This window comes from Priapulus caudatus, unplaced genomic scaffold (assembly GCF_000485595.1).
Source record: "Priapulus caudatus unplaced genomic scaffold, Priapulus_caudatus-5.0.1 Scaffold78, whole genome shotgun sequence".
NCBI classification, from domain to species: domain Eukaryota; kingdom Metazoa; phylum Priapulida; class Priapulimorpha; order Priapulimorphida; family Priapulidae; genus Priapulus; species Priapulus caudatus.
The window spans coordinates 258787-272014 of NW_014577139.1; the positions used below are offsets into that span (position 1 = coordinate 258787).

The 13228-nt window shown below is 45.3% G+C and overlaps 1 protein-coding gene across 1 annotated transcript in view; it reads left to right on the plus strand.

Moving 5' to 3' along the window:
- The window catches only part of LOC106821593 (chitotriosidase-1-like), a 25863-nt gene extending 13475 nt beyond the window's left edge, over positions 1-12388 (plus strand). Inside the window, exons 7-9 of the mRNA XM_014826475.1 lie at positions 10120-10308; positions 10724-10843; positions 11253-12388. Of these exons, the coding sequence (XP_014681961.1) occupies positions 10120-10308; positions 10724-10843; positions 11253-11921 (978 nt within the window). The 3' untranslated portion in view covers positions 11922-12388. The remainder of the gene's footprint in view (positions 1-10119; positions 10309-10723; positions 10844-11252) is intronic.
- The last annotated feature ends 840 nt before the right edge of the window (positions 12389-13228 follow it).

Consider the following 13228-nt stretch of genomic DNA (forward strand, 5'->3'; position numbering starts at 1 on the left):
AAAATTAAAAATTAATAATTAAAAATTAACCCTAACCCTAACCCTGACCCTAACCCTAATCCTAACACTATCCTAACACTAGTGCTGCCACGTTGCGGTCACCTCCACGTCAGAGCAAATCAAAGCAGCCAATCAGAGGAACCCTTCGCGCATTTGTGGTACGGAAAAAATAGACGCTGCCCGCGTCCGCCTGTACTGTCTGTGCTGGTGCGTACTGCTGGTGGGTACTCAGCTGTTAACCCCCCCCCCCCTCTCCCGCGGCCGCACACACGCTATCACGCTATCACGCTATATGGCCGGTAGGAAAGTGTGTTTACCTATCATATCTCGCGAACTATACGAGCTACGTTTCTAGAATTCTACATGCATGATGATACATGTCTTAGCAATAATCTTTGAGATCTTCGTGATATTTCTTTGCGATTAGCCTAATTAATTAGCAAATATGCACGCGCTGTAATGCCCATAAGCTATTACACGCATATCTCGCGAAGAAGTTGAGTTATAAGTCTAGAATTCTACCTGCATAATGATACATGTCTTAGCTATAATCCCTGTGAGTTTAGTCTCGATTAGTCTAAATAATTAGCTGTTATTCACGTGCGGTAATGCCCATAGGCTTATACAGGCATAGTAAGCGTATAATAATTAATGGTCCTACCATCCCATATCATTCTCTACTGTTTGAAGCCAAGGTCCTACCGTCACATATCACAATTTATTGATTGAAGCCAAGGTCCTACAATCCAATATTACTCTCTACACTTTAGGTACACTTTCCTATATACCGACCATATACGCTTACTATGCCTGTATAAGCCTATGGGCATTACCGCGCGTGAATAACAGCTAATTAATCAGGCTAATCGTGCGTCAATAAACTCGAAACTAACAGGGATTATTGCTAAGACATGTATCATCATGCATGTAGAATTCTAGAATTATAACTCAACTTCTTCGCGAGATATGCGTATGATAGCCTATGGGCGTTACAGCGCGTGCATATTTGCTAATTAATTAGGCTAATCGTGCGTCAATAAACTCAAACCTAACAGGGATGTATCATTATGTATGTAGAATTCTAGAAACGTAACTCCTACAGTTCGCGAGATATAATAGGTAAATACACTTTCCTACCGGCCATATACGCTTACATTATATACCACCACATACCATATTTCATTGGTTGGAATTACGCGCATGCTTGTAACTTTACATACACGCGTTTAATTATTTGTAAGACTTTGTCTGATTGGTTGAAATTACAAGCATGCATGTATCTTTACATACACGCATTTAATTAATTACGTGCATGCTTGTAACTTTACATACACGCATTTAATTAATTACGTGCATGCTTGTAACCCTACATACACGCATTTAATTAATTAAAGGCATGCTTGTAAATAATTAAAGACGAGCCTGATCTGCTGTCATACTCCCGGTATGACACGCTGCTCCCGGTGCACCGGAATGAGGTCAGAAGCTCCCGGTTTGTAACATTTTTCAGCCATATGAAAATTTACATCAGTAAATCAGTAAATTACTAAATTTGCCGTTGTTGTTGATGTACTTTGATTCCAGCGAACAATAAAAGGCGATAAAACGATGATTTTACATGTATACTTTATAAAAAATGGTGGTGTGCCGCGACAAACACATATCGCAGCCCGCCACAACTTTTTTTTCCTGTTTCTGCGCACTGCGAAAAAACGGCGATGGGCCTGGCTCCCTTTCTTGGATTGCTGGGCCAATGCTGGCTCCCTTTCTTGGATTGCTGGGCCAATGCTGGCTCCCTTTCTTGGATTTCTGGCTCCTTTTCTTGGACTTTCCCAACTTGGGACCTCTGCATATTCATTTGAATCGAGAACAGACAAACAGAGAAACTTCCACAAATATGTATTAGATGATAAAAATTAATTCGAATTTGTGACTGTCACTAAATACCATTTGTGTCCACCTCGCCTGCCATATACGTGCTGACTGTGATATACATCTTAGATTTGGTCTTACGTGACCGCCAACCCTCGCAATAGATTTTCACGCTATTATTACGTTGGTGTGTCGAGTAGTCCCGTGAGAGCAATCGAGCCATAATATTACAGTGTCAAATTAAAATGCATTAGTGTACGGCTGTATAGAAACTAGATTAAAATCGTATAATTACTGTATGAGCACCTCCTAGACTTCACTTGGAGACATATAGATATTTACCATTAAACGAGAGGTTGTTGGAATTGTTTGTTATATTGTGCCTACTTATACTCACAGATCTCGCAATATGGATGGTTTGGATATTGATTGGGAGTTTCCCGGGGAGACAGAGCGTGGAGGAAGTCCGCAGAGCAAGAGAAACTATCCACTCATGATGCAGGTAACTGTGGCAGTAATGACGAGAAATTACGCGTAAATACCAGGCGGAAATTGATACATTCCAAACGTAAAAAAGTGAAAACGTGAATAAAATGTTTCCGTTTGGTGTATGTTTTTCGTTTGATATTTATTTCATTTTCTGCTCGTCCGCTAATAACGGCGAACAACCTTGTCTATTCCTGACAAATTGTGCTGTTGATGGGACACGTGTTATATCACTGCGCGTGTCTTCACTTGCTGTGGTGGTCTGAATTAACGACAGTGCATTTTGCTTATACCAAAGAATCGTCAGCAAGTGGTGATTACTGTGGGTTGATATTCAGCATTCGTGTCGATGAATTGTGATATTTTAAGTTGTAAAACATTGTTAAATAAAGTACGCTATTACTCAGATAATTAATTTAGCACTTGCCATTGCAACTCCGTGTAGCTATGCATGCATAATTTCGATTATTTCGTTTTAGTCTCTATATAGGCAAGTTGTACCTGCTTAGTAATTCTTTTTCCGATTTGCAAACCTGCTAATACCAGACCCTGTTGGGGATGTACAGACCGTCATACCTCCCCAGTCCATAACGCTTAAATACATTATAATACTAGCACGTAGATGTGTATGGCATGGTTTTTGTTTCATAATTCGATTTTATGTTTTATGGTTGATTTTATCACATATAACATTCGATTTATCATATATAACATTCGATTTATCACATATAACATTCGATTTATCACATATAACATTCGATTTATCACATATAACATTTGATTTATCACATATAACATTCGATTTATCACATATAACATTCGATTTATCACATATAACATTCGATTTATCACATATAACATTTGATTTATCACATATAACATTTGATTTATCGCATATAATATTTGATTATTTTATCATATGTTCTATGCAATAAATCGACAATAATTCCGTTTGAAATGTTCACATCATTTGATTTTATATCAGAAAAGAGAATCAAACCATTCGATCCTAGCATCAAACCATTCGGTTTTGGAATCGAATCATTCGATCTGCAAATCAAATCATTCGATCTGCGAATCGAACCATTCGATTCTGGAATCGAACCATTCGATTCCAGAATTGAATGATTCGATTCACAGATCGAATAATTCGATTCGCAAATCGAATGATTCGATTCCAAAACCGCCAGCATTATTCGCATCCGTGAATCGCAATCATTCGATCCGTGAATCATCAATCGATCCGTGAATCCAATCATCGATCCGTGAATCCAATCATTCGATCCGGTGAATCCAATCATTCGATCCATGAATCGAAGCATTTGATCCGTGAATCGAAGCATTCGATCCGTAAATCGAATCATTCGATTCGTGAATGTTATATGGGATAAAATCAACCATAAAACAAAAAAATCGAATTATGAAACAAAATACATGCCATACGTGTGATCGTGAGTTTACATATAGAATGCTGCACGCTTAGTTGTAACTGTTAACCGGGTGCGCGAGGATACGATTCGTATTTCCTATCAGGTTAACGGATGTCACACTCCCTGGTCGTGGCCATTACGCGGAATCCTAGCACGCACACGGTGCGAAAGAAAAAAAGTATGGAAGGCCATTACGGCCAAAACCTACCTATTTTAATCGCGCTTAAAAGTGATTAGGCGCGATGAATTCCAGCCAATCAGAACAGTGGTTTTTAATCGCGCTTAAAAAGTATTTTAAGCGCAATTTGAATTCACCCAATCAGAACAGTGGTTTTTAATTCGCGCTAAAAATGATTTAAGGCGCGATTGAATTCAAGCCAATCAGAACAGTGTTTTTAATCGCGCTTAAAATGTATTTAAGCGGCGATTTGAATTCCAGCCAATCAGAACAGTGGTTTTTAATCGCGATTAAAATTAATTTTAAGCGCGAGTGAATTCCAGCCAATCAGAACAGTGGTTTTTAGTCGCGCTTAAATGTATTTTAAGCACGATTAAATTGTGGTAGCTGTGTGGCCGCTGTAGCTACTATACCCCATTCACTCACTGAGTCACCTAGATTGCAGGTGTACATGATTACAGGTGTGCGCCGCGCGCGCGCGTGTGTGTGTGTGTGTGTGTGTGTGTGTGTGTGTGTGTGTGTGTGTGTGTGTGTGTGTATGGTGGTGTGTGTGTGTGGTGTGTGTGTGCGTGTGTGTGTGTGCGTGTGCTATGTGTGTGTGTGTGGCGTGTGTGTGTGCGTGTCTATGTGTGTGTGTCTATGTATGTGTGTTGTGTGTGCGCGCGCGCGCGGCCGCGTGTGGTGTGGTGTGTGTGTGTATGTGTTGTGCGTGTGTGTGTGCGTGTCTATGTGTGTGTCTGTGTGTTTGTGTGTTTGTGTGTGTGTGTGTGTGTATGTATGTGTGTGTGTGGGGAGAGGGGTGTGGTGTGTGGTGTGTTGTGCGTGTGTGTGTGTGTGTGTGCGTGAGTGTGTGTGTGTGTGTGTGTGGTGTGTGTGTTGTGTGTGGTGTGTGGATATGTGTGGGGAGAGGGTTTGGGGGTATAGATTTACTATAGTACGTATAGCATATTAAGCATATATTAAAGTATAGCACAGCACTGACAGTGATTATACACGTAGGCCTATGGTTATAATTGTGATTATTAATATTACAATAAAACAGATAGCATAACGTCTATATAGAACTGACACGCACACGCATAATAATAATAATAATAATAATAATAATAAAAAAAATAATAATAATAATAATTGATTTATACTGTGCACATTGTCTACATACAAATATGTTTAATAGCAGCACGCGCATGGTTTAGTTGTGATTCATTGGCATTGCTCTTTGATTTGAATTGATAAGTTGACTCATGAAATTATCAACGCTTACGTTACAAACGATCTATGTACATGAATAGAATACGCGCCTATATATAAGTAACGCAAAATAACACACAACACACACACACCACACACACACACACACACACACACACACACACACACACACCGCGCGCGCGCGCCCGGCGCGCACACCTGTATCATGTACACGCTGCAATCTAGGTGACTTAGTGAGTGAGTGGTGTATAGTAGCTACAACGGCCACACAAGCTACCACAATTTAATCGGTGCTTAAAAATACATTTTAGCGCGATTAAAAACCACTGTTCTGATTGGCTGGAATTCAATCGCGCTTAAATACATTTTTAGGCGCGATTAAAAACCACTGTTCTGATTGGCTGGAATTCAATTGCGCTTAAAATACATTTTAAGCGCAATTAAAATAGGTAGGTTTTGGCGGTAATGGCCTTCAATAATAAAGGTCCTTACTTTGTCCGTCTTCGATATATAGTACCTTAAACTTTGAAGACTAATATTTACGAGATACGAGGTTATAAGGTTGAGAAATGACCGTGAACATGCCAGCGCTCTTGTTCGCCCGTAAGATAGCCCAGTGAACACACCAGACTGTTGTTTGCCCGTATGAATGACCAGTGAACATATCAGACTCTTGTTCTCCCGTAAGAATGACGACAGTGAACATACCAGACTCTGTTCGCCCGTAGGAATGACCATGAACACCGATCTTGTTCGGCCGCGTATAATTGACGCAGTAAACACACCAGACTCTTGTTCTCCGCCGTAAGGATGACCAGTGAACATACCGAGACTCTTGTTCGCCCGCGTAAGAATGACCAGTGAACATGTCAGACTCTTGTTCGCCCGTAAAGAATGACGCAGTGAACATGTCAGACATCTTGTTCGCACCGTAAGAATACCAAGTAAACATACAGACTCTTGTTCGCCCGTAAGAGTTCCTCTTTAGTTAGTTTCAAACTTGAGGCTCCTGTCTACTGCGATCCGCAGTGTGATCTGTCTATTTGATCAACTTTGTCTCTTTCCATCTTTGATGTAGTCCCTTGGACTTTGAAGACTAATATTACGAGGTTAAGAGTGTTGAGATGACAAGTGAACATGACCGCGTCTTGTTGCCCGGTGGTTGCTGCAGTAAACATGCCAAACTCTTGTTCTCCCGTAAATGCCAGTGAACACACCGGACTCTTGTTCGCCCGTATGAATGACCAGTGAACATACCAGACTGTTGTTCGCAGTGTAAGAATGACCAAGTGAACACAGCCAGACTGTTGTTTGCATGTAAGAATGACGCAGTGAACACACCAGAGCTGTTTGTTCGCATGTAAGAATGACCATCAGTGAACATATCAGACTGTTGTTCCAACGAAGAATGACCATGAACACACAGACTGTTGTTTGCGCCGTAAGAATGACCAGTGAACAACCAGACTGTTGTTCGCATGTAAGAATGAGCGAAGTAAACACACCAGACTGTTTTCCATGTAAGCAATGAAACAGTAACACACAGACTGTTGTTCGCATTAAATATGACATGAACACACAGCCTGTTGTTCGCCGTGAAAAATGACCAGTGAACAACGCAGACTGTTGTCGCCTTGTAAGAATGACAGTGACACACCAGCCACTGTTGTTTCGCATGTACAGAATGACTCATGAACAACATCAGACTGTTGTAGCGTTAAGAATCACCAGATAAACACCTAGACGTTTATCCCTGGTAAGGATAAACAGTGAAGACACGAAAGACTGTTGTTCGCATGTAAGCATGACCAAGGAACATATCCAAGACTGTTGTTAGCGTCCTAAGAATGACGCATGAAACACACACTGTGTGTTCGCTTGTAAGAATGACGAGTGAACACACTCAGACTTGTTGTATCGCGAGGACGTAAGAATAAACAGTGAACACCCCAAACTGTTGTTCGCGTTGTAAAATGACAATGAAAATCACCGACTGTTTGTTCGCTTGTAGAGAATGAAACAGTGAACAACACGCAGACTGTTGTTTCGGCATGTAAGATCACCACGGTGACATCTCAGACGTTGTTGCCGCGCCCACCGTAGGATTTGATGGCTGGCCTCGAAGATGAGGCGGTCGGACGGTAAGGAGCGGCTGCTGGACCAGCGGCCGCAGTGTCATCGACAGCACAACCGTACGACGTGGGCTAGCGACAGTCGACTGGGCATAATGGCAGCGTACGGCGCGAAGCTCCCGACGCAGTCAGAACCAAGCCTACGCGGTACTATCGCAGACTATGTGTATTTTTTAATGAAAACACAACTAACAACGAATTTTTTACCAGATTAATTATGTAATTTAATCAAAAAGTGGCGGTTTTGGGAACCCTTTGAAAGGCACAAAAATATAAGGCCAGTAAAATTAACCGAGCTGACGTGTGTGGAGCGCACACAATGAATCCCGTGCTCGTTTATGAACTGACGTGCTTATTGTGAGCATAAAAGCGTCAATCATTCGCTAAGGAATAAAATTAATCAGACGAAATGTTTTATTTAATTTACTCCTGGTTATTTACAAATACCCAAACAATATACGATAGCACTAATTACAATATTCTAGTATACCTAGTGGCGACGACCGTGTTCATCGTGGCGGTACGACTGCCCACCGCGCCGCGGTGAGTAAAATGTAATTGGGTTTGTGGTTTAATGCGGCGAATATTTTAGATGTTAATGTGAGAAGTCTTTGACAATAGTTTTAGTGATGTGCGTAGCTCCTACTGTATAAGCGTCCGATATAAAGAACGTCAGGATGGCTTTCTATTGACCTTGTGTTCAGTTTGTTTATGTTTTTACTTGGTTCTGCTGTCGTCGTCTAGTCGGATGTTGTGACTTGGAACCGTAGGTGGCGCGGAAAATTTTAGGAATTCTACTTTTCTCAATCGTGATGGCGTCACGACGGCTGTCACGACGCCTGGGGAAGCGTTCCGCGCGGTCACAACGCAACCGCTGCACGCATAAGGAGGACCGAAAAGACGGCCGCGTGTAGGACACCATCCACCCCAGGTACGGTGGTGTGCTGCGGTGCGTGCGGCGGTACCGTGTGTGCGTGCTGGCCCGTGGCGTGGTGTGTGGTGTGTGTGTGTGTGGTGGTGTGGGTGGTGGTGTGTGTGTGTGGTGTGGTTTGGTCTCGTGCAGAAGCGCGGAGTGGGGAGCGGGGGGCCAGGGGGCGCGCTCTCCCAATCAAACAAGGTGGGGGCGGGCCTAAAAACGAGAAAAGCCCCCAAAAGAAAAGTTGGAAAGAAAACTAAATCTTATGGACTAAAGACCTGCTATTCTAAACGTTCAAGAAACTAATTATACATCCATTGTTAAGTTTCGCTGCGCGCGTTGCGTGATTGAACGCTTCAAACGTGCGCACCACAGACGGGCCGGCCGGAGCCCGCGGGCGCGGCCGTCTGCTCTGCGCTCACGCAACACACGTCGCACTACGCAGCTCACGCGACGCCACGTCGCACACACGACCGCTCATCGCACACATCGGCCGCACAGCACGCGCATCACGCACACACAGTCACATACACGCGCTCACGCACACACGTCACCAGAACCGCGCTCACGCACTCAACGTCGCACCACGTGAGCGCGCTCACGGCACTACGTCGCACACACGGGCGCTCACGCACACACGTCGCACATACGAAGCTTTCAGCAACCCCACGTCGCCACCTACGGTTGAAGCAACGGCGCTCACGGCACACACGCCGCACACGACGTCACACCACGCGCTCACGCACCACGCGCGTCACGTCAAACACACCACCGCTCACGCACACACGCGCTCCGCACCACACCACACAACGCGCTTACGCACACACGCGCTGCACTGCACACACAGTCACAAACAGCGCGTATCCACGCACAACACGCGCTCACGCACAGACACGTGGCGCGCTCACGCAACACACGTCACAAACGACGCGTTCACGCACACACGCGCTCACGGCACAACAACGCGCTCCGCACAGCGTCGCACGAACGCGCCTCACGACAGCACACGCACACACGATCGCACATACGCGCTCACGCACATACGTCACACCACATACGCTCACGCACACCACCGTAGCACACCGCGCTCACACACACACACGTCGCACAGCACGGCGCTCACGCACACACTCGGCGCACACGCGCTCACGCACACCACCATAAAAAAAATCCGTGAGCGCCCCTTAGGTCTTTGCCCCCCAATCCAAAACTGCTTCCGGCGCCGCCTGTGTCTGTGTGTGTGTGTGTGTGTGCGTGGGTGTGTGTGTGCGTGTGTGCCGTGCGTATGTGGTGTGTGTGTGTGACAGCAATACTACGAATAGTGTGTGTGTGTGTGTGTGTGTTGTGCCTATGTGTGCGTGTGCGTGTGGGCGCGCGGTTGTGTGTATGTGCGCGCGCACGTGCGTGTGTGTGTGTGTGTGTGTGTGTTGTGTGGTTATGTGTGGGCGCGCGGTTGTGTATGTGCGCGCGCGTGTGTGTGTGTGTGTGCGCGCGCGCGCGCGCGTGCAGGTGTGTGGGGTGTGCGTATGCGTGCGTGCGTTTGTTCGTCCATTATTGTGTGTTTGTGCTTGTGGTTGCGCGTGCATACGCGTGTGACTGCGTGCATTTGGGTGCGTGCGCGCGTGCGGTGTGTGGAGCTCACCATTAATTGATGCGGTATTTGATAAGAATCAAACGCTGTCCAGGGCAGTAGCACCCGATTATGTAAATACACGCATGTGGCTCTGTTAAACATGTATGCTAGATACGTACAAACCTTAAGCGTTCTACAACAAACAACATTGAAATCAGCCTACGGGCAAATCAATGCTCACATGGGTGTTATATCTGCACAGTAGTAGCTACACAAGTCGATATCCTTTTGAACACGATTTTCCTTTTGCTCTGCCATAGGAGTGGGGTGTAAACAAATACATTCGCGAGGGATGTCCGTCTGAGAAGTTGACTCTGGGCATGCCGACGTACGGCCGCTGCGTGATGCTGGCAAACGCCGCCAAACACGACATCGGCGATCCAACTACGGGACAGTCGTGTCCGCCGGCGCCTTTCACCCGCCAGGCCGGCTTCGTGGCATACTACGAGGTGAGTTGACTTCTCATTGATGATAGATTAGATTTGACGAGAGAGAGATGAGAGATCACCTCAACCCGAATTAAGTTAACCCAAGTTAACACTTAACCGCCGTTAAGAAACACGCATCGACTACACGGAGTCACCTTAACCCGAGTTAACACTTAACCCAAGTTAAGAAACACGCATCGTTAATCATGTCGTTAAATGCATGCCTCAAACATACATATCTCCGAAAATATTCCACGCATAGTAGACTTGAATTTTAACTTAAACTTGAGCAGTTTCTGACAGAGATATGTGTGTGAATAGGTCGTTTCTTATGCAAGAAGTATCGCACTAGTGCCACTACTCTTTCAAATTATAGACCAGCGTTCCGCTTTAAGTATAATGTTCTTACCTGTTGGTTTTATGTTTAACGCTAAAGGTTTGCGGACATCTGAAGAATGGCTACACTCGTTATTTTAATACCGAACAAAAGGTTCCCTACGCTGTGAAGGACAGAAACTTCGTATCCTACGACGACCCACAGAGTATCCGGGCAAAGGTGAATACAAGCAATGGCACCAATATGAATAAAATCATTGTTTTATCGCTGCAAGGATATATATATATATAGTATACACATTGCAGCGATAAAACAATGATTTTACGAATATATGTAATTATATAATATTAATATATATACTATTATATAATACGATATATACATATATATATATATATATTATAGATATATTATATATATCATATGGCTCTGCTAAGCGCCCAGGAATTGACAAAGAATTGGATCAGCAGCTCTGTGTACGTGTGAAACGTTGCACTAACTTCGTCGTCTATTCTCTACAAGTGCGTGACGCGCAGCCCAAGATTTCGCTATTAACATGGCGCGCGACCAACATGCTTTCGCCACACGTCATATATATATATCACCACTTACCACTCGTCTTCTGCAGGCGAACTTCGTAAAGCAAAAGCGATTGGGGGGTGCCATGATATGGGCATTGGACTTTGACGACTTCACGGGCACGCAGTGCGGGCAGGGCAAGTATCCGCTGCTAACCACCATCAACAACGTGCTGGAAACGAGCACGTCAGTAGTGCCCACAACGCGACCCACCAGGCGACCGACGACGACGCGGCAACCGAGGACGAGGCGTCCGAGAACCAGACGCACAACGACTCCACGTCCCACGACCACCGCCGCGCCGCCGCCGCCGACGACGCGGCGACCGAGGACACGTCGTCCGAGAACCAGACGCACAACGACTCCACGTCCCACGACCACCGCCGCGCCGCCGCCGACGACGACGACGAAGATCGGCAAGCCCGACGCTTCGTGCGACGTGTTCACCTGCAAGGTGGATGGCTTCTTCGCCGACAAGAGGAACTGCCGACAGTACCACCAGTGCCAGTGGTCGGGCCTGCCGCACGAGATGCAGCAGCGGTGGAGCTGTGTTGAAGGACTCATCTTCTCCGAGGAGTTTCAGCAGTGCGTTTGGGAGTTCCAAGTGAACGACCTGGACCGCCTGTGTGGCCTGTGCGATCACCTTGGTCTTGCCAACATCCTCTTCCCAGCACCAATCAAGGTGCAGTACTCCAACTTCCCGACTAGCTACGTGTAAGCAGGGCGCCGCCATGTTGGAAACCCAGGGTCAGTTGTCGGGAACAAAATTAGTCTTAATGATAGTTTTATCATTTATTTTTTCTCAGAGACTGTTGACAGAAACAGGATGAAGTTACGAGTTTTTTATACGTATAGTGTATAGATTTCCGGTCCACAAGATAATCCAATGTTAAAAAAACTAATGTTCAGACTAATTTTGTTTCTGACAATGGGCCCGGCTGTTCCGTGAGCCAATCAAAATTATGTCGTTCACCAAAGATATCTCACTTTACATCAATCTTGAGTGCCGAGTAGACAGTCGTGCGGAGATTGGTGTGCGTGCAAGCACAACTGACAACAAATCCGACTGCTTTTTTACAAACGCTGATGAGGTCAGTGTTTTAGTGTCGAGAGTTTACTTCTTCTTCTTCTTCTTCTCGGGTCACTACACTACACTCGGCCCAGCCACTGCAGCACACAGGACTTGGCACGGTGGTTAAAAGCCTCAAGGTCTTCAGGGCTACAGGGCTCTGGCAATAAGGGGCATATCAGGAGATGTCCCATAGTCTGGTCCTCCCCGCAGTCGCATTCGATTGGACCATCTTCAGTGTATCCCCATTTCTGCATGAGTGCCCTACATCGGCCAAAACCTGTCCTGATTTAGGCATAACCACGTCGGCCATACCTCGTTGGCTCTGGGCGGGAGGGATTCCTGGGGTCTGAGTGAAAGCTTATGTTGGCTTGCCTGAAGATGCTTTGACCATTGGACGATCCTGTAGTTTTGGAGGTTGCCATCCAGGGGTTGAACCGCGTGGATGAAACTGTGCCTGGACTTTAGTCTCTTCTTTACTGTTTCATGCTGGAAGAGGGGGTGGCGAGGGTCATTTTCTTGGTTAAGTTTCTCTACTTGGGATGAAGCCATTCGTCTAACGTGTGGGGGAGCGATGCCACAGAGCAGGTAGAGGTCATCTACGTTGGTTGGTCTCAAGCATCCAGAAATGGCTCAGCAGGCAATGTTCAGAACTGGGTCAATTTTTGCAGCATGGGGCGACCTACTCCATACAGGGCACGCATTACGGGAGAGTTTACTAATAAAATATTATTGAATGTGCGCATTTGTGCGTGTTATCATTACCATAAAGTATACACGCATATAGACGACTAATGAAATGTATGACATTATAAAAGGAACATCTATACATAACAACTGATTTGAGCAATATATCTACGCCCTACTGAATATTGTTGCAAGGTCGGTCAAAGTACACTAGTTTATGCGTGGTTTTACACACGTGACCGCCAAAATTTCGACCTTATAGCAATTCG